Here is a 22,957-nt window from a genome sequence, read left to right as displayed (position 1 = left end):
TGCGGTTACTGCTTGAGTCACTAAACTGATCGTACAGTAACAATTACTAGCCTTCCAAGACAAACCTTTACTTGCTACTTAAACAGTTAAAAGTACAGTATAACTAACATCTAGCTTTACATTATACTAATATTCAATTAACACAAAGTATACCAGCTTTGTGAGCAACAATGTTATTCCTACATCTGGCAGGGAAGTGGAATCATCAACCAAGTTGAGCATTTAAGGACTTGAGAAACATAAGTATAATACTTGCCTAAATTCCCTCCTACATACCCCAACCTATCAATTAATGTTCTGTAATTTACTTGATCAAAAACCCACACATAAACCCGTAACAATTAGGGCCTATCACTACAAAATACTTAAGTGAATGGCCCCTGCCTGAATATAAACAGGACTCTATTGAGCCTGGTTTCTTGGCAGTGCCAATTAAGAACCCAGGGTCGTAACATGCAGCAACATGATGACGTCATATTCGTTTGCTAATTTTCGTTTGGGAAGGTCTGTCCACTCGTTCGGCTTTTGGTAGCAATATTTTCACCAAAATAGGGGTTTGTTTTGGGGTGCCTACCTTTCTGGGTGCCAGACATGGTCAAAGGCAGATATAGAATGCTCCCAACCACGGGGGGGTTCTATAGGCCATTGCTCCTCGCGCCTTTCTGAGGAGGCCAGTTTCTGGCTCGTGGTCCCTGGTAGGTAAGAACTCCATGCACTTTGATGCCAGAAAGCTAATAGATACATATCAGCCTTGATGGCTCTGGGAAGCCTCCGGGTCTCACCCAGAAAATGGCATTTCATTACATTCAACGCTAGTTTTTTTTAAAGTTATTCAGCCTCTCCCACAAATTTGTCAGTTATGCAAAAGATGAATCACAGTTTTCCTGCTGCAGTTTTTCAATAAACCACTTGGGTCTCTATACTGTATTTCTTTCCAAAGTTATTGTGTGTTCATTTGTGTAGGCATTTTTATTGGTCTCTTCTACATAATTCAATGTACTGCACAAAAAAAGTATGAGAAAAGTGTTCCATGCATTTTCTGCTAATTGTTCTGGCATAATGTTGATTTTAAACTGCTTTATTAATTTTTTGACACAGATCTCGGATAGTGTCGACTTCATTTTAATGAACTTTGCCGAGATGAATAAGTTGTGGGTGAGGATGCAGCACCAGGGACATTCCAGGGACAAAGACAAGAGAGAGCGTGAGAGGCAAGAGTTGCGTATTTTAGTGGGGACTAACCTGGTCCGCTTGTCACAGTTAGAGTTCGTTGATGTGCACAGATATAAGCGGGTAAGTAAATACACTCCCAACAACTCCAGTGTTTAGTTTTCAGCTACCATTTAAGTTCTCTTAAGTTTATAGCTTTTTTTTTTCACATTCTTTACTTTTACTTTTTTTGTTCTACTCTTTAAGTCTTGTTGCTCTATACTCTTCTTGCTCTACTCTATACTCTTCTTGCTCTACTCTATACTCTTCTTGCTCTACTCTATACTCTTCTTGCTCTACTCTATACTCTTCTTGCTCTACTCTTTACTCTTCTTGCTCTACGCTTTACTCTTCTTGCTTTACTCTTTACTCTTCTTGCTCTACACTGTTATTATAAATAAAGTAAAATTATTTTCTGCAGTGCTGTTGTTAGTTTCTGAAGTATCATAATTGATTATTATTATTAACCAGTTTAAATTTTCATGGGATGGGGGAGGCATTGACCCAGAAGAATACTGTAGGAGAACCGTCTAGGGAAGGAAGGTTAAAGATACTCGGAAATACACTTGTCCATCCATCACATCTTCCACTCAAAGGGACATGTGCTGCTTTATTCCCTCGTTTCCTCACATGATGGAAGGTTAAATACGGGTCTGATTACTATGAGAGATTGCAGTACAGTACCCACTATTGTGGTCCCCCTTCCATGAGTACCCCGAGTCCCCCCTCTGCTCTTCAGAGGAGCGGTTACGTGTCAGCTCCTGAGCTTGTTACAGGGGTGATGGGAAAAATTGGCAGTAATGGAAACGCATCCCGCCACCATATTTCTCCCAGTCGCCCCGCTACCGCGCCGCCTTACTTTATATTGACATGGAGGCCCATATTAGTACTGTACTTACACAAAACACATTTTGTGTGCAATTCTTGTGGTAATTGGCATTACATTTCTACCATCTTTCACATTATTTGGGATGACATAGGTCTAATATGACCAGAGATGTGTCAACAGACAGGACCGAGTTTGTGAGGGCTGATGGATGCCATTGACATGAGCCTCGGCCCCTTTTACTGAGAATCTGCCACTCTTGCCGTCATATACAAATTTGTTCATGTCTTTATGGATGCTTGCATTAATAAACATTTTGTTTCTTTCATATTTCAGTGTAGGTATGGCTAGCTTTTATAGGCTTGTTTGGTTTGGATATTTATGTTTATTGTGGGACCAAAGAGCAAATCAGTTGGAGCCATGAGGAAGACTCAAACCCACACACTTAGTAATTACCTAAGTGTAATTACCTAAGTGTAGTTACAGGATGATTTCTAAGTTCCCCATAGTGTCCTCTCTTGAAATCGAGTTTAACAACTGTTTCACTGTACCCATTCTCTACTAGATTATATCGCATAGCGTATTTAATGTCAAAGAGGATGTGATCACTCTTTCCCAAGGGAGGAAGGTACTGGATGTCAAATACCTCTTCTTCTTTCCTGGTGAATACTAGATCCAGTACTGACGGAACATCCCCTTCTCTCATTCTTGTGGCCTGCTTGACGTGTTGATACATGAATGTCTCCAAGATGAGGTTTACAAATCGGCCTGTCCAAATGTCCTCTGTTCTTGCCTCGTAGGCCCTCCAGTCTATTGCCTTAAAGTTGAAGTCCCTCAGTACCATCAATCGGGATTTATCTTTGTCAGCTCTTACCATAATCTCTCTCATAACCATTATGAGGCCATCTCGTTTGTCATCCAGTTCTTCCTTAGTACTCCCAATCCCACACTCTAGACCACTACACCACAACATGATCAACAGCAATGCAACCTGGGATTCCACTGAATCCTCTAGTGATCCTGAGGCTTTCAACTGAAGCCGAATCAGGGTTTCAGGCATTGCTCCCCTAGGAAGTCTGGCATATGGTCCAGTAGTTCTATGTTCAATGCTTCTCGTCGGATGTACAATGATGGTCCCACATTGTGTATTGTGGGACTAGTTGAAGTTTTCTGGTTAGTGTTGGTGGATCCATTAACTGGACACCCATCCAGGAATAGGGTATGGAAAGGTGGATATTTAGATTTCCAAATAATTCAAGAACTCTGAAAAGGGAGGATCTGGATAATTTTCTGTTTGAGAGCTGATGGATTTGGGAACTGTTTAATTTCTTCTAGCTTTTAATGGTTTAGTAATAAACCATTTCATAAATTTTCAGATGGTTCTTCCAGGGATCTTGGAACAAGCTGTTAGCTGCCGTGATCCACTCTCTCAAGAATATTTAATGGAATGCATCATCCAGGTAAAGGCTTTTTCATCTTTTTCTTTTTAAATGATCTTCCCTAAGGCAAGATCATTTAAGGTCACAGTGGATAGGACCAATGATAGAGCGGAGTGACACTGTAGCAGTACAAAACAGGTCTTCTCAAATGATCTGGTTGAGTCATACTGCAGCCTATTCTCTTGATTTGCCACTAAAAAAAAAAATTAACTTTTTTCCATAATGAGAAACTTGGGAATCCAAGCAATCCATCCAACGTGTTGAGGCTGAAATTTAGAAAAATCAATAGTACAGTGCATTAATTTTTACAGATATGTTGCATTTTTAACAGATTAGTTAATTCCATTAAAAATGCGACATATTGGTAGAGACGATTGGCAAAACAGCAGTACGATGCAACGAAGTAAGAATACTGCTCATCCACCTGTTTTTCTTGCTAAAAATGAGAAGTTGGCTTTTCAGTGGAAGTCGCATCGTTATGCTGCAAGCTTAGAGGCTCTGCCACTCCTTTCTCCATGCTTTGTCTCAATGCAGCCTTGTATCATAATACAGTAATAATAATAATAATTTTATTTACAAAAAGGTACAATGAGTTGGTGAGATTACGTAAGAATGGTATTTTTATATTCTTGCAAAGCCATTAACATGCATAGCTTTTTGGGGATTTCCATCACTATCGATGGAATTCTCATGCTTTGTTTCCTGATGCTTTTCACGAGTCCACACACTATGGCCATGTTCACTGAAGCTTGCCTCTTGCCATTGTTGCTGTGTATGGTGAAATGAGTCAGCCCAGGTCTACTACTTCCTGTGCAAATTCTCTCAGGAAGTATGGGGGTGAGGAGAGGAGGTCAAGGGAACTGGCTTTTAGCCCTAGATACATTTCTGTTGTGAGCCCCGGAGGCTCCTTGGAGCTATCAGGCTAATATGCAATTCATTAGACCAGGTCATTAGTCATAGGAGTTTGGCCTACCAGGGACCACGAGCCAGAACCTGGCACCCCTCAGAGAGGCACAGGGAGCAATGGTCCTGGAAAGCTCCCCCTGTGGTTGGGGGTTTTCATTATCTGCCATCAACTGGGTTAGGCACCCAGAAAGGTAGGCATAACAAAACAGACCCCACATGGTAAGAAAATTGCAACCGGTTCTGTTTGGGTTCTGGGCCCTAGTTTTTGGGCCCAGTGTCCGGGCCTGTTTGCTCTGCTTGCTCCCACGGGTTTTAACCCTCGGTTTTCGATCCGTTTCTGGCTGTTTTGGCCGGGGGTTCTGTCTGGGTCCTGTGTTTGGCCCTTCCTTCTGTGATGCATTTTTGTTGGCAAATATGGTGGTTTGAGCTCCCCCCAGGTTTGTTTCCAGGTTCCTTTGGGCTCTTCGGTTTTGTTTCGGAGGTTTTTCTTCCTCTTGGGTTTCCCTTTTGGAAGTTCTGGTGGCAATTTGTGGTTACCTCCTGTGCGCTCCAGACTTGCCTCTTCTGGAGTTCCAGGGTCTTCCTAATTTACAGACTGCACTTCTTGGGTCATGGCTTCTGCTTGTCGGGGTGGGCCTTTGGTGCAGCTTTTGTGCAGGTGCCGTCTTTGTCTATTTGGCGTGGTGCTCGCACTGCTCACAAGTCGGCTTCTTGCCTTTCTCTTTTTTTCTCTTTTTTTTCTCTCGGCGCCAGTCCCTTCGCTGGTCGCCCAGTTGGCGAGGCACTGGAGGGGAGGCTTGCTCTGTTTGCCCACGCTTGGTCCCACATTTAGTGGGCAGTTCAGGTCATGTCCTCCGGCCTGGGGTGGTGTTAGGCGGCTCCTCCTCCTCAGGGGTTCAGAACTGGCGGGGCGGGCTCCTTCCCCTTCACTCCATTGGGTCATCTTGTTCCAGTTCTGCAACAGGACTTCAGTTCTTCGGTTCATTCTGGTTTTGTCCTGTCTGTACCTGAATGGTTGTTCATTACCTGAACCCCGACTGCAGAGCATTCGCAGTGGACGCCTTTCAGCAGGAGTGGTTGAGGTGGGGTTATCTGTACGTCTTTTTCCTCAGTCCAGCTGTTGCTTCAGGATCTAGCTCTGTTGGAGTCTTACCACGGGAGAATAGTCCTCGTGGCCTCTTGGTGGCCGACCCAGCCTTGATTTCAGGCATTCCTTGCTCGGTGTCTGAACCCGAGGCGTTTTCTGCAGCTCCGCCTCTTCCAGCAAATCGGACCGGTTTGGTACACGGCTGGTTTGGTCTTCTCCTCCGCTTTTTGCATCTGGTCTTTTTGACGCAGGTTTATTACCATTTGTATGGTGATAGGTGGCTTCATTAATGGTGTCTCACCTGAGAGCTTCATCTTGGCAACAGTATGAAGTTTCTTGGCGTTCTTTCCGCCATTTTCTCTCTCTTCGTAGGTTGTCTTCTGTTTCTGATTGGATTGTCTTGTCCTTTCTTGGCTTTTTCAGGACCGTCATTTGATGCCGAATACTGTTGCCTCGTATTGTGCGGCGCTTGTGGAGCTGCTTCAGCTCGCATTCGGGATGGATGTCACTTCTGCCCTGTTCTGTAAGCTTTCTCGTGCTTTGTTTCACCTCTGTCCTGCTCATGCACCGCCTGAGCCATCCTGGTCCTTGGACAGGGTGCTTTCCTATCTCACTTTTCCTTGGTTCGTGGTGGCTCCTTCGGTTCAAGGTTGTTTTTCAAAGGCTCTCTTTCTGTTGTCATTGGCCTCTTGGGGAGTCGTGTTGGTGAGCTTCATGCTCTCATCCGTTGCAGGGGTTTCTGCTCTTTTGGTACTGGTAATTGGGTTGTTCGGTTTCAGCCTTCTCCTTTTCTGGCACAGAATGAGATGGCTGCTTTCCGGAGGGGTCTTTGGCTCATTGATGCTTGGTTGGTCAGGCCGGGGGGGGCATCATCTTGAGGTTATCTTGAGATGATTTCGGGGCTTTTTAGTGTCCCCGCGGCCCGGTCCTCGACCAGGCCTCCACCCCCAGGAAGCAGCCCGTGACAGCTGACTAACACCTCAGGTACCTATTTTACTGCTAGGTAACAGGGGCATAGGGTGAAAGAAACTCTGCCCATTGTTTCTTGCCGGGGCCTGGGATCGAACCCAGGACCACAGGATCACAAGTCCAGCGTGCTGTCCGCTCGGCCGACCGGCTCCCTGATCATGTTTTGTGTCCGGTTGTGGCTCTTCAGCGTTACCAGCGTTACCAGGTCATCCACAGGGTTATTAAGTTTAGCCAGCCTGCGGTCTATCCTCATGCCCATGACGTTCAGAAGTTTGCTGCTTTGGCTGCTGTCATCGGCAAAATGTCTTGGGCTGATATTCCGGTGCGGGGATTTTGGATGTCGGACAGGGTCCTGGCCGCCTGTTATTTGGTCAGCATTACTGGTCCTGGGTGTTCATGTGTAGCTTTGGGTCGCAGGTTGCAGCCAGGTGTCTCGACTTCAAGTTGACAGACGAGTGGCTGCCACCTCCCAGGTAAGTCCCTCTTTTCTTATCTTTGGTTATGTATCTCCAGGGAGCCAGATGGCCTTCCCACAGAAAACCAGCATTGAATGTGATAAAATGCCATTTTCTGGGCGAGCCCCGGAGGCTCCCTGGCACCCTCCCTCCCTTCCCTCCGGTCAGCAGTTTTTACGTTGTTTTTGATGCTTAGCCTCCGAACTGAGATTGGGTAGCTGGCACAGTGGGTCCAGGACCCCCCCCCCCTCCCAAGGGAAGGCGGGCATGGTGTGATGTTTGCTTGTTTCCTTGGAAATTGAGGGAGTTCTGCCTCTGTTCGGTTTTCGGTTGCAATTTTCTTACCATGTGGGGTCTGTTTTGTTATGCCTACCTTTCTGGGTGCGTAACCCCAGTTGATGGTAGATAAAAGCCCCTCAACCACAGGAGAGGTTTTCCAGTGCCATTGCTCCCTGTGCCTCTCCGAGGGGACCAGGTTCTTGCTAGTGGTCCCCGGTAGGCTGAACTCCTATGACTAATGCCCTAGACTAGTGAATTGCATATTATCCAGATAGCTCCAGGGTGCCTCCGTGGCTCGCCCGGAAAATGGTGTTTCATTACATTTAACACTGGTGTTTTAATGTTCTTTCTTCAGGGTGGTAGCGCCTCGGCAGACCTGTGCTCTCTCTTCTTGTTATGTTCTTTGTTGCCACTTACTGTAATTGAGGAATAGCAAAAACTGATAAGCTACAGTGAAGGAAACTGATTACAAATTTTGATTGATACAGTATTTTTTAGGCTTTCTTCTTACAACTGAGGCTCTTTGAAGACTCAAAAATTAATATTTTTTGTAGTTTTATTAAATTAAAATTTACTACTTTTCCTTTATTTTTCTCCAACCCAGGTGTTTCCAGACGAATTTCACCTTCAGACACTAAGTGCATTTCTTAAAGCCTGTGCTGAGCTCCATGCCGAAGTCAATGTCAAGAATATTATCATATCTCTTATAGATCGTCTGGCTAATTTTGCTCATCGTGAAGATGGAACTGGAATCCCTGATGATATCAAACTATTTGAAATCTTCTCCGAGCAAGTCTCCCAAGTTATCAAGGTGATCTATTTTATGCTATAACTTGATTACTGCACTCATCAGCTCAGTTTTGCTGTTTATAGAGGAGAGAGTAGTTCCCTCTTGAATATTCAGGTGATATAATTCAGTGAAGTTGTATAAAAATAAAATTAACTGCATTATAAGGCAAATTATTTATGCAGCATCCATTGCACCGGTCTTTTTGGGAGCTATCCCTCTATCATACCAGCCTGGGCAGGGGACATTTTGCAATGGAACAACACTGATCTTTTCACACATTCCTTTTGGATTCTGTTGGTGCTAGGGAGTTAGTGGAGGAAAGCAGAATTCTGGCTGGAATGACCTTGAAAGGTTCAGTTCAAAATAATCTGCTCTTGTAAGTTGCATGTGGTTACACAGTGAGAGCCAAGTAGCTCACTCACTAATGGCCAGTTCTAGGTGAAGAATGATACCTATTCATGTGAGGTGGTCTCATATCTAAGTATCTTAACTGAATTCAGTGGAATTCCCGGTTGCAGTTCTTTTGACCATGTCGTGGCCTAGTTGACTAAGGCAGTGTCTGGGATCATCCCGGACGTAAGTTAAAACCCTCATCACGGCCCCTGTGGATTTGTTCATTCTTAGACTTCTGTATTAAAAAAATCACTTTGGCGTCCTGATGACGGTATTGTCGTCATAAAACCAAAACGTGCAAAGTGGCTGATGACGTCAATGTAGTCATGCAAAAAAACTTTGCCTAATCTTATTCAGATCAAATCCAAATCGCACCTTCCGAAAGGATATGGGTGCCCTGCCGGGCATGCCAAAGCGTTAATCAAATGCAGTAATATTATTATATTACAACAACATTAATAATTCTATATAAAAATGGTTTTGTTAGGAATTTTGGCATGGCTGGGGGCTGAAAAGTTTAAGGGGTGAATGGGGTTACAGAGGGAGGGAAGTAGGGAGGCAAGTGTTGTCTGCGTGTCAGTAGAGTATCTGTCGGAAATTATTTTGCCATTCTTCTCTCTCACTTTAAGTTTTAATAAACAATTATTACCATTGATAAGTATTTTGTTCATTGATTATTAAATTATTTATAACTTTTGCATTGTACACTTTGTGATTTCTTGCATTTTTCTTCTTACTGGAATAGAATTACTAGAATGGCTTTCCTTAGTGTATTTGTGGATGGAATGGACTCCATATATCAATATCAGATATGTTTCATTTAACTCTCATTATTTCACATAATCGTCTTTCCTCTTCAAACTTCTTATTGTATTCATACTTATCTTAGTATCGTGAATAACTGTGTCTTGTTTTCCAAGAATAACACCACAATAAAACTTTTTCTTTTTCTAGTCCCGACCAGATATGCCCATGGAGGACACTGTTAGCTTACAAGTCTCCCTTGTCAATTTGGCACAGAAATGCTATCCAGATGAAATAGAGTATGTGGACAAAGTGTTGCAGAATACACTGGAAGTTTTTCAGAAATTGAATATTGATAAGTAAGTAAATGTTGTTGGAGTTTGTATTCATTCGGGGGCAAATAGGAAGTGTACTCACAAAAGTGCTTAGAAGACTGTGCATTATTTAAGAGCTGAAAATGTTATCAACACTATTGACAAACTTTAATAGTAACAAGAATAAAAAAAATTGGGTGTTTTAAGGAAGTGTGAAAAACATTTGATTGTTTCTTATACTGTATTGCTTTCTAGCCTCCATTGTAAATTTTACCTAAGTTATGTGTGAGGCGTGTGGGGTGTTGGGCATGTGGGTGAAGGGTGTGGGGCATATGGGGTGTTAGACATGTGGGTGTGAGGTGAGGGGCATGTGGGTGTATAGGTGCCTTTCGTCCCTCTCTTATTAATTGGTGCCCCATAGGATCTTATACATTGTGATGATGTCTCCTCTTTTTCTTAATATACATTTAAAAATCTAGCTACTAGTATTTCGTCATACTGTACTCTATAATGCTCCCCATTCTGGAGCCTGTTTTGTGGTACAGTATATATCTCTGAACAGGGTTTTGTATGCTTTTGTCTGGGGGCTCCCTCTATGCCAGGATTCATTAATCATTTATACAACCACTTATGAAGCCCGTACATCCCTCAACAATCATGGCAGCTTTGTTTAGATTTATTAAACAGTTTGACCTCTAAAACATTATGAGGTTAAACTTGGATTGTTCCAAAGCTCGTAAGCTGATAAATAAATGTAAACAAAGCCGCCACAATTAAGGAAAGGTGTACAGATTTTGAAAGTTGGAGCATATATTTATTTATTTATTTATTTATTTATGCATATACAAGAATGTACATAAGGAATGTGAGGATACAATTATGGTAATTACAGTCTTGTAAAGCCACTAGCACGCGCAGCGTTTCGGGCAGGAATGCTTAATGAATCCTGATCCAAGTTTACCATAACCTTAGGTTTACACTCCAGGGCTATGTGTAATCTGCTAGAGTCACTGGTTGATCATCTCTACCTAACATGAGTAAGTACAAGACTCATGCCTTCTTAGAATCAGATTCTTTATCTATAACGAATTGTACAAATTTTTACAATTCTGGCCTAACTCAACATTCTCAATATCTGTACAGCTGAAAAAAACAAAAACTGTAACACTGTTTTTTTTCATTGTGGAAATTTGGTCTTTTTGGCAGTGGTCAAGTTAGGCATTTGGTTTTCCAGGAAGGTGAGACTTAACAGATGAGACCAGCTTTTATTTGCTCTGGCTAGTGGTTGTGTTTATGGGCAGAGTGCATGACTTGGCATTAGAGGTGGGAAGGGAAGGCAATGATTCCTCCTTTGCCTTCATTCCCATCCCAAGAACATTCCTAGCTTGCTATGGGAGGCTTGGGCTCACCTGGTTTTATGGTTATTGCTTCACTTTCCTTAGAGCATGCGAGTAAGATGAAAAGGAGTTTATCGAGGTGACTTAGATAGGCATGAAGTTTAGGTAAGCACAACGGGTATTATTATTCTATTGAATGAAATGGCTATATTTTGTATCAACCTAAAACTAATTAAAACAAATTTGTTCAAATATCATAAGCTTCATTTCTCTGAAATTGCTTTCCTTAACAAGGATGACTGAGGGGTAAGAGAGAGTTCTCAGTGTGCATGAAGGTATCCTTGTCTGTATTTATCAAAATCCACTTTTTTTTTGTAGGGTGTAGTTGGTAATAATCAAAAGTAATTGAACTTGCATAAAGAACATTGCATATACAGTAGAACAAATTAATGGTACAAACTAAGTTGACCCGTTTAATGTAGTTCTTAATTCTCTGCATATTTTCTTTCACTTGACTATTATCAAACCTAACTCATCTCTTAACTCTGTTTCTCCATGTTAAGGAGGATTTTCCCATGAATAGACTTTAGAAAATTAATCTCGTGCTAGAATATAATCTCGTCGCAGTTGGCCAACACACCACTCGGTTCCATTTGCTTGCTCTTTCCTCTCACTTGTTGCACCTTATCATTATCATTATTATTATTATTATTATTATTATTGCTGCTGTTGTTGTTATTATTATTAATATTATTATTAAGTAATAATGTCTTCTCTCAGAGATAATACTGTAACTTAAGATCAAGCCCACATTTATGTATTTGTGAATTTTAAGTAAAGATTTACACCAAGTCTTTTGCACTCTTTTGAGTGCTTTGTCAAGGTCTGAGTCCTTCTTGACCTTCTGACCAGGTCACCTCTATTCCTGACTGCCAATGCATCTGAGGTGATGTTGTCTATGGAATTATGATCAGGTGTCTTTTCTGTCATCCTGATGTTCTGTGAACTGGAGTTATTAATAATAGATGTGTTCATCTGGATGCTATCCCTTGTAATGCCCTCCATACACCAAGGACAGTGGCTATTGGGACTACTTATATTCATCCATTTATTCAGATCTAATTTTAATTCACTTGGAATCATTTTCCTAGTAAAGCTATTCCCCGAAGTAGAGCTTTTGTTACCAGCGAAAGTATTCGGAGTATTTATTCCACTACCTTCCACCACCCTTCTAGTTCTAATATTATTACTTTTATATATTATTTTACGCTTCTTAAAAATCAATATTGTGATCCTTCTCCCAACTATACTTTGCTGCAGCACTGTTACCAGCCATGATTCTACATGTTTTAAAAAAAAAATTACATTTCATCTACTTACCTTTATCATTTGTAAGGTTAGTTGTTATGTAAATCTCGTCCTGACCACACACTCAGACCTTGACCAAGCACCCAAGAGAGTGAAAGACTTGGTATAAATCTTTACATACAATTCACAAATACACAAGTGTGAGTTTTTATCCTGTGTTATTATGTGTGTAAGAAGACATTACCATTACTCAAAATTTATAATGTCAAGGAAAATCTGCCAATGAATATGACTTTAAATGACTATTCTGTGTTTAATTGAATATGTACAGTATATCATACTATAGTGATAGGGAGTCATCTTTAGATGATTTTGGGGCTTAGTGTCCCCGCGGCCCGGTCCTCGACCAGGCCTCCTTTTTGTTACACACTCCCATGAAGCTGCCCGTAGCAGCTGTCTAACTCCCAGGTACCTATTTATTGTTAGGTGAAAAGGAGCATCAGGGTGAAAGAAACTACCCATTTGTTTCCGCCTCCACTGGGGATCGAACCCGGAACCTCAGGACTACGAATCAGAAGCGCTATCCACTCAGCTGTCAGGGTCACCCACAATACGCTTATAATGAGTTTAAACACACACCTACATATCATGAGCTTCGTTATATAACGTTTAAACCACCTGAATATAATGTACAATATATTAATTGTACCCTTTTAAAGCAGTTCGGTATTAAAATTATCTTCATTTATTTTTCATCGTTAATAATTTCTACACAAATACTATGGAACATTTGCTTAGGAATTTTGTATGTTGGTTTGACGTGCAAAAGATCAAAGCAGTTGCAATAAGAAGTAAATCAAGTAGCACTAAAAAAAGTCAAGTGGAGTGAACGCTGGTGTTGCCGCAGTCAAGAGCTTCTTACATACAGTTAAACCATGGCAGTATTTCCAAACCAACCAGAGGTAGATCATTTTGTGTATGGGGGTGTATCTCACTTCTAAGAAATATATATATCATATTTATAGAAATTCTTGTATTAAATCCAACATAATAGCACTTCCTCCCCACCCAAAAATGATGTTCAATATCTGTTTGTCTCGTAAGCATGATGTTTATTATGGTATTGTATGTGCAGTACACAATTTGTCTGATTATAATTATTACTTATTGTTGACGTAACAACTCTTCATGTAAAGTTGTATTTGCTACCTTTCATGTAATAAAACTGGGTCCTATGTTCTTGCTAATTGCTTGCCATATTTCACATAGGTTTTGGCTACCTTTAAATACAGTACAATATGTACTGTACCATATTTATAATATTTGGTGACAGGGGCCATAGACATTATTGCTAGTTAATCTTGGTTAAGCTCTTTTGGATAATTCTTGTTTATTTTTTTAATACGTGACTTTTGTCAATTTTATCTTTGCAATAAAGAGTTTTCATTTTTTTTTACATAAACACCTTGGTGAATGTATTTCTACTGTATAGTATTTATATTCAAACTTGAATTGGAACATTAAAGAATATGGAGTAAACAGTTGTGTATCTTGGAATCAAGTATAACATGGTGCAAGTTTAATTTTTCTGTTACCCTGCCAATATATGACTTTGCATTACTTAATGCTCTTGTTAATTCATTTAAGAATTGTTAAATTAAATTATAATTGTTTGGGATGTGGACTATTAACACTAAAGAACTATTAAAAAAAGTTTTTTCCCTTGATAGAATTCACTCGGGTGCAGCCTTGGGCAAGGAATTGAGTCGCCTACTTCGTCTTCCTGCCGACAACTACAACAACCTCCTAACAGTGCTGCAGCTACAGTACTACACTCCTTTGCTTGGTCTCTTAGACTATAGTGGGCGCAAGATCCTCAGCACTTACCTTGTTACTAATGCTGTTGAAAATGAAACATTCATACCAACCCAAGAACAGGTTTGTGTTACAGTGGTTCTCTGTTACTGTATTCCAAGTGGGAGTTTTGTGTGAGTTTTATTGTTTTATTCTGTGGGAGTTTATTCCAAGTGGGAGTACTGAGACAGGTAAGTTGTTCAGAAGAGTAAATGGTCATAAGACTTTCAAGGTGGCTTACCCAAGCCATGCTTTCCCGACTTACTCCATTGCCCTATCTTTCTTGCCAGTCACTATTCCTAGATACTCGACCACAGAAATGGCAAAACTGGCAATATCAAAGAATTTTAGTGTTTTGCACTTAGTAGTCTCTTTGTTACTCTTCTTTGGTAAGTCTTTTGTGTCACTCTGCTCATGGTAGTCTCTCCTTTTACTTTGCTCATCCTGCCTTGACCCATATCTCTACACACTCAAACCAGACAGTATTACTTTTAATACCCCTGTCATTCATATCAAATTTGGGATGTGTTTAGGGTGTAAGGAATCATATTTACTGTATTAAAAATAACTTTAAAAATGCAGAGAGCAGCATAGCTAGACAATCTAATAAGTGTTGGGAAGCAGATGAAACACTAAAGTGTTTCATCTGCTTCCATTTTTTCCAAGCTTTCATTTTTACACTAAAAAGTAAATATTAACGTTAAGCATTGTGAGTTAAATCACGTTATGCAGAACTGAGACGGCAGTACAAAGCTGTGTTGTCAAAGGTCAGATGTCAGTCCTTTTCTATCCTTTCTAGACTATTGCCTCCCCACCAAATGATAAGGGGTAATCAGGTATTGATGTAAAAATAACATTAAATATAGGATACTGTTATTTTGTTTAACTTTAATCAAACTTTATTAACTCTGTATAAATCCTTCATGAAATTTCTAATGTTACTAATGCTGATATTTTTTGTCTTAGGTTGATGCAGTACTGTCCATGGTTGCATCACTGATTTGTGACCAGTCAGATCAACCTCTGGTGGAACCAGATCCTGAAGATTTAGCTGAAGAACAGGGGCTACTGGCAAGGTAAAACACTTCAAGTACATACAGAACTTGATAGATTGCTTTGAAATTGTACTAAAATGCAATACAAAACTAAAATTCTTTGATGTTGCCAGGCTTGCCATTTTTGTGGACGAGTATCTAGGAATAGTGCCTGGCAAGAAGTGTAGGGCAATGGAGTAAGTTGGGGAAGCATGGTTTGGGTAAGCCATCTTGAAACTTATAATGACCAAATCCTCCTCCCCAACCAAAGGGAAGTTTCTTGATAAAATAATGTTTAGTGGCATAGATTATAGCTGTGACAGATGCATTAGTGACATGCAACTAAAGCTTTATTATGGACTTACAAATTATTAAAAAAAATTATAATGCAGATAATTCCAAATCTTATCATCTCCACTGTGTTTCTTTTGAGTATTAAATTGACCATCCCCCTTGTTTTGCACTAATGCTATATAACCTAGTACTGCTATATAACAGCATTACTGGGTTAGCACTTTCTTTTTATAGGCCTAATCACTTAATGTGCATAAGTATATCGTATTTATAATCCCGTAACTATAATTATTGTCATGCACTTAAAAAAATGCCAAACTGACTTTTAAAAGAGAGAATATTGTGGCAGCGGGCAGGATTGAACTTGTGTCTCTGTACTTCCCAGAAACACTTGTTGTAGCATTAGCATGTATAGTAAGAATGCAACCAATTAAAGTTGATTTTCCAAAAAATCATATCACACACGACTTGATAATGGTCCATGATGGACTGATATGTCGTCGTTTCTCTATCTTCAGGTGTGTGGTTTGGTCACCATACCTTCAGCCACGTTATTGTGATTCATCGTCTTCATCTTTGATAGGGATTCAGCCCTTTGTAATAAAAGAGCTGAATACTGTAATAAAAGTACAGTATTGTATACTGTACTGTAATTGTTCCGCTGAAGACAAATATTTATCCAAGGCTAATCTAATACTAATAATAATACACTTGTATCCTTGCAGGTTCCTTCACTTTTTCCAGTCCCCAAGTAGTGATCAACAGTATTTAATGTTGACAACTGCTCGTAAACATCTGGGTGCTGGTGGCAATAAGAGAGTGTTGTACACGCTGCCACCACTTGTATTCCAAGCTTATCAACTGGCTTTTAAATATCACGCAGAGAGAGAAGAGGTAATTAATATGCAAAGCTGCTTGTCACTAATATTATTAGTATGTAACGTTCATGTAGCCACAAATGTGATAACACGTGTCACGAAAACACTATTTGTTTATACTGCATAGTGCAGTATAGAATTTTATGGAATAAATGCCATCATTTATTGTCATTAAACTGACAGGAAAAATTTCATATGACAGTAACATTAGTTAGCATCATTGCTAAGTCCAGTACAGAAATACTGTACTTAAATCTTTTGATTGCATATACTGTACTGTATTTACTTAATTACTCAGGATGACAAGTGGAGCAAGAAAGTTCACAAGATTTTCCAGTTTTGCCATCAGACAATTACAGCACTAGTCAAGGCAGAGTATGCTGAACTACCATTGAGACTTTTCTTACAAGGAGCTCTTGCCATTGACAAGATTGAATTTGAAAATCATGAGACCGTTGCCTACGAATTTATGTCTCAGGTACGTATATAATTCTAACAGTAGTGAAATGTTAAATATTAATTGGATAATATGAGAAGCATATGTTGTGTATGAAATTAAAATGTCATGGAAATATATAGAGTACATAAGGAAATAAACGTGATGTGATATATCTGAGAAAATCATTGGAGTAAGACGGGGATTAAACCAGTGTCTTGCATATTCCCAGCTCCGCATCTTAATCCACGAACCACGATATGCTGGGTATACATACTGGGATCCCCACTCTGCTCCAGTGATTTGCTCATGCAGAGTTCATTGTCAGTAAAGAGCAAGATTGGCTGATAAATCATTATGAGATGGTGTAGGCATGATGAACACAGATGATGGTAGACATTCGGTATTACAAGAGTGAATTTGAGGTGAGGATATGTAGTTGCTGGAGGTGGGCGACCATGGTGAATGTGTGTGAACTCCCATGAGGATATGGTAATGGGCAAGGACGGCTGGGAATGGTTTCTAAGCAGGTAGTGAATATGTGTATGTAATGTACTTGTAAATTCATGAGGAGGGTGCACGTGTGGTCTTACAAAACGGTATGGTGTTACTGTGACTGTTGGAGTGTGATATATATATTGTATAATGAATGGATGAAGGATATTTTATATTTTATTATATAACCCCTTCCACTGCGCGACACAACAAGGATGCTCTGCAAATATCCGTAAACTTTGCGTGTATGAGGTAACATATTTTAACATTAAAAAAATATAATTTTTCTTGCACCAGGGAAGGTAGTCAGATATGAACACGGGTGCAGTGCAGGGAATAATGTTCTGAGTTTACTATACTCACTTTTTATTTCTCTAGGCTAAATAAAGTCTCTCCACATTTGAGTTCATTGTTGTATTTGCTCTTGAATCTATGGATAAAAGTGGTTTCTACATCTTTCTTTTAGTGAATTACACTTATTGATCATACATACAATATATGAATACTTTGAACTCATTTGTGTTTTCAACTTTGACTTATGTCATTGTTTCATTTTCTCTGAATTGGAAATGGGTATCCTTGTTCACCTTATCTTTTCCTCTCAGTGCAGTATTTTGTGAATGATAATGTCCCCATTGGCCCTTAAATTTTGTTTATTTGTTGGGGGATGCTTTAATCAGTCTTCATAGCTTAGACCTTGTACTTCTGGCACAAGTAGTGTTTAAAAGTTTGTTTGTTTTCCCTCACGATGTGTTGATTCCGTGCCTATGCTGCATATTCTCGAACTAGTTTGATAAAAGCTATGTAAATTATATTTAAAAGAATCCTTGTTTAAGGTTATAAATTCTGTTCTAATGTTTGTTGTAAATGTTATCTGTGTGCTTCAGACATTAGTACCGGTATTATAACCATTCCCATGTTTTTTTGTTCCTGGTTTCTGTAGTTGCCTTTCTCCTGTGATTTAGATTCTAGTCATGGACCCCCTTTTCCATCTTAATATTGCACTTGACTGTAAGCAACAGCCTGTTGGACCAAGTTATCACAGGTCAAGCCTGGCCTGAGGCCAGGCTCAGGGAGTAGAACAACTCCCAGAACCCTCTCCAGGTATGCTCCAGGTATCTGTTTGGGGTGAACTCATAGTAGTCATTTGTCTACCAACTCCTGTACTTTGTCTAAGGCTGTCCCATAGCATTCTACACTCCTCAGTTTTTAATCTTTACATTATTTTTGTGTAATCTGCAAAAATTTGCAGGAACAGTATTAAGAACATAAGAATTAAGGAAACTGTAGAATGACCTGTTCTACAAATCAACAGCCCTGTTTCCAAACCAGTATTTACCCAGGTCTTTTCTAAATCTAAACCTATCAAATTCATATCTATTGTTTTGTGTTGATACTGTATACAGTATTTAACACCTTATTAATATCCCTGTTGTTATACCTTTTCATCTACTTGTATTTAAATTTGAAACAGCATTGGCCCAGGACCACATCTTGAGGGACCTCACATGCTGCATCACTCAAGTTTGGCCTCTCTCTGACTGTGACCCTCACAGAGGGGTCACAGTCGTGAGGTGCCATGAAGTACTTCCTTACCTAGTTTAGTGTGTCTTTTCCTGCTTGCCTATCCTATACACTGGTCTTTTTTTAGATACAGTATCAAATGTTTTTGACTGCAGCCTACACAACCTTCTCTCTCTTGTGCCATATCTTGGTGATTCTGCCATAGATCTAAATTGTTCGTTCTCTTTTCTCCATTTAAAACCATGTTGCCCCTTTGTTACAAAGTGCCCCTCCTCTAGGTGCTCTTCCATTCTCTTCCCAAATATTTTGTCCTGTACTTTCCTAAATTTATATTAGTGACACTGTTCTCTAGTTTAGGGCTTGGTGTCTGCCTCATTTCTTGAATATTATTACTACATTTGCCTGTTTTTCTGCATTTCTGGGAATTCTCTTCTCTAACTAACTATCCCTGGAGCCTTTTTATTTTCTAGTGGTACCTGGCCTGACCCTTCTACTATTATTGTCTCGCTCTGTCAGTTGTATCTTTTGCTTCCACTTTACTGAATATACTTTCAGTGTTGTTACTTGCCATTGTCTCTGCTCTGGTTCTGTTTTATATATCTCCTGGGAACCTGTAGATTTTCTCACCCACTCTTGTCATTTTTTTTATATAGGGTTTTCTTCCTCTGTTTAGCTTGATCACATCTTTTCTGCATTTCCCCTGACTTGAATTAGTATGCAAGAGTAAAATAATTGTTTAATAATTTTCAGGCATTCTCCCTTTATGAAGACGAGATCAGCGATAGCAAAGCTCAGTTGGCAGCTATGACGCTTATAATGGGTACATTCCAGCAGACAACATGTTTCAGCGAAGAGAATCATGAACCTCTAAGAACGCAGTGCGCTTTAGCAGCTTCTAAACTGCTGAAAAAACCTGATCAAGCACGGGGAGTCACAACATGCTCTCACCTGTTTTGGTCTGCACGCTCACAATACACCAACAAGGAAGAGGTATTGTATTATATATTCTGGTAGTCAGTCAGTCTGTAAGGGTGTGTGTCAGAGACCTGAGGCATCTCCCTAAGGCTTGGCTGTACCATCGCTTTCTTTGGGAAGGTTCTGGGTTTGCTTTTATGGGTATTTTATTACTTTCAATGTTTAATTTTTTAATTTATTAATGATCACCGTTTACTCAATTTTTACTGTATGTAATCTAGTCGAGTCATTTGTTACTTTTAGTGTCATACCTTACCATGTTAGGTCTTGTGAATGGAGTAGCATTGGAATATTATTAGCTTAATTCAATTAACATGCATATATCTTCCTTTACATATATAGTCCTTCTGAAAGAAATTGTTAATAGCCTTTTTCTTTCAGTTGCGCGATGAGAAGCGGGTTCTAGAATGCTTGAAGAAGGCCGTACGCATTGCTAACCAGTGCATGGATCCTTCTACACAGATTCAGCTTTTCGTTGAACTCTTGAATCACTACATATATTTTTATGAGAAGGGCAATTCACAGGTAAGAATTAATGTAGGCATTATGAATACTTGCTCATTTACCTAAATAAGATTATTGCATAATAAAACAATTCAATGTAGGTCTATAAGCACATTACACATACAGTGTTCTAATACTGTACATTTTTAAGCAGTGTATCAGATTTTTAATATTGCTAGGTATTTAAAACAAATTTAGTTTTGACTTTTTACCTATCTTGAAAACCCTGTTCCTAGACACTACAAGCTTCCTATAGAACTTTCCCATGCATTTTAATTTTGGCTCACACCTGCAAATTCCTGCATTGCATTCATGTAATTTTTGGATGCTTACATTAATGCAAACTTGCTTCCATATTTTCACTTTATAGTAATAACTTGGATAAACTTTTTGGTTAGATTAGGGGTAAGGTTTTCTCTTTTCAAATACTATCATGGAATGGACACTGATTAATGGGCATGGACTCCCATTTACTGGACATACAGTACTTTGGTAAAGGAGGGGTGGATATTTGCCTTTTTGGCTAACTTAAGATTTTGATAAATGGGGATCTAGATAATAGGAGTCCATTGTAATATAAATCATAACTTTGTTAGCAGCCACTGGGTTGCTTCTATTCCTGTTCTGGACATCCCTCCTTCCCAGTGTTTTTTTTTTTTTGCGGGGGAGGGGGGGCTGGGCAGGTGTTGCTCAGTAACCAGTCATTAACAGAAGGCTAATTGGCTGTCCTGGTGATTGTTTCTGATGATTATGTTAGCACCGAGTGGTTATTCTGGTGGTGGATTGAGAAAAGTCTCTCCTCAATTGCATGGCAACACGACTTGCAAATTTCCTTATCCAGGTAGGACACAAGGCCAGTGAGAGCCAGTGAGTCCTGGCAAGGCAAGCCAGGCTGTTGGCTTGGGCAACAGCCAAAGCAGGCGCTCAATTAGGAGTACTTATTTCATATTACTCGATGCTTTAACATTATACATGTTTTTATCTTACAAATAAAATAATTTTCAGGTAACTGTGGCAATGCTTAATCAGCTGACTAGCAAAGTAAAGGAAGATCTGGCAAACTTGGAGACTACTGAAGAAACTGATCAAATTTCAAGGCACCTTACTAACACACTGACACATCTTCGACTCAGACTACAAGAACCAGCAACTGACGGCCCTAGTTATGAAGGTCTCCAAGTTTAACTTGGAAGCCATCTCCTTCAACACCTCAAAACTCTATATATTGTATACTATATAATGCATAAATAACACTAACTCATTTCATTAATATGTAAATAACAATAGTTCCTTGAAATTATAATCAGTGTAAAATGTAAAACATTTGTTGTTCTATCCTACTGTTCTAGTAGCATGTGTTTCAGATATTTAGATTTGTTAAATTTGTTAATAGATTTATTTTTTCTTTAATGAACTACTATTTTTTTTTTTTTTTTTTTTTGGCTGGTATGGTTATAACTTCTACCTTAGGATGGGAACTCTACTGCATCATTCCAACATTCAAATTCGATAGTTATACTATTGCAATACAAAGTTTTAATGTTTCTGTGCATTTCCTATATCAAGGGTACATCATATTTGTTAATGTTATTTGCTAGATTTCGATGCTTTTAACAAACCATTTTGAACTCTTGGCATAGATTTAAGAATTACTCCGTTTTCAATTGTCGGTTTCGTCTTTCTAATATATCTAGTAATTTAATTTACAACTTTGTTTTTAACCATTTGCTTTAGCATTTGAAGTTTAGGTATTACTGTATTTAAAACTGCATGTAAGAACACCTTCAAATATTAGATACAACATGGTTTCTAGACCTGAAATGGCACACAATTAAAATTGCAATTGAAGACCATTTAAGGCAAGTAAATGACGACTGACAAGGCACCCCCTAGAAAGTTTTGCCTTGTTGTGAGGAGGGCTCACATACGACTCCGTGGGGCTGGCAAGGGGGTTGCCTCAGACCAATTTCTTGCCCATATCTAGATGTTGTATGTGCAAAATGAAATAGAGTATCCATTCCAGTCATTGGACCACCCATTGGAGGGGTGGTGATTTACACACACACACACGCTGTACACAAGCATCTTGTTGACTCTGTAGATACCCATGTAGCATAGGCATACTGTATATTGATCAAACAAAAATATCTTGCAGATGCAACTACTGTACATTCGTAAACAGTCAACCATTGCCAGTGTGCTCCAGGGTTCTTAATTATTAAGAATGCCACATGTTGTCAGCCACCGAGGAAATACGCTGTGTCCCATATACAATTACAGTATATGCCTCCAGTAAATACTCTGTGTGGTGAGAAAAGATCATCTCATGGTAAAAAAGTGATGTCAAAATATATTATAATGTATATAAATTACTACTGCTATGAAAGAATAAAGACTATGATCAGAAGGCAATAATGATTTACTATTACAAAACTGAAGTCTTTATTATGCAACCACTTTAGGACCGAATGTATTTTACCAAAAATATTAAAAGAAATTTAACCTTATTTCTGTACTTTACAAGCAAAGTATTGTTTAACACTGAAAACAATTATAATGTGTATGCTGTAGGCACATTTGTACACAAGGTTAAACCATCTACACTAACATTTACATCACAGTACTGTATATTGAGTAGTCACTCCCTATGAAGCATGTCATGCCATGAAAAATACGAGTTTGAATACCTAAGTACGCTGGTCAATCATCGAATACATTGTGTACAAGCAGTTCTCAATCACTGTGTATGCATCTTTAAATGATTCGAATATGTTAAAAGGGGAGTGTAGTTTGTGTATATAATGAATCTAATTACTGTATCCCTATATTTCAATGTTATTTGATTAGTTTCCTAGATTTTTTGCAACGCTTAACATAGGTTTTATTACTTTTGTTTTTTTTAGATGT

General features: G+C 39.3%; 1 protein-coding gene across 3 annotated transcripts in view; it reads left to right on the top strand.

The window, feature by feature from the left end:
- The window catches only part of Vps35 (Vacuolar protein sorting 35), a 32,839-nt gene extending 10,382 nt beyond the window's left edge, over positions 1-22,457 (top strand). For all 3 annotated transcript variants that reach the window (XM_045756350.2, XM_045756347.2, XM_069307481.1), the window contains 11 exons: positions 1,099-1,293; positions 3,412-3,495; positions 7,775-7,981; positions 9,308-9,456; positions 13,787-13,994; positions 14,877-14,986; positions 15,964-16,132; positions 16,415-16,594; positions 19,322-19,561; positions 19,928-20,071; positions 21,056-22,457. In XM_045756350.2, coding sequence (XP_045612306.1) covers positions 1,099-1,293; positions 3,412-3,495; positions 7,775-7,981; positions 9,308-9,456; positions 13,787-13,994; positions 14,877-14,986; positions 15,964-16,132; positions 16,415-16,594; positions 19,322-19,561; positions 19,928-20,071; positions 21,056-21,235 — 1,866 coding nt within the window. In that variant the 3' untranslated portion in view covers positions 21,236-22,457. The remainder of the gene's footprint in view (positions 1-1,098; positions 1,294-3,411; positions 3,496-7,774; positions 7,982-9,307; positions 9,457-13,786; positions 13,995-14,876; positions 14,987-15,963; positions 16,133-16,414; positions 16,595-19,321; positions 19,562-19,927; positions 20,072-21,055) is intronic.
- Positions 22,458-22,957: the final 500 nt, after the last annotated feature.

This window comes from Procambarus clarkii, chromosome 60 (genome assembly GCF_040958095.1).
Source record: "Procambarus clarkii isolate CNS0578487 chromosome 60, FALCON_Pclarkii_2.0, whole genome shotgun sequence".
Classification (NCBI taxonomy): domain Eukaryota; kingdom Metazoa; phylum Arthropoda; class Malacostraca; order Decapoda; family Cambaridae; genus Procambarus; species Procambarus clarkii.
The sequence above is the reverse complement of the archived record's forward strand: the minus strand, read 5'-3'. Positions and strand labels throughout refer to the sequence as shown.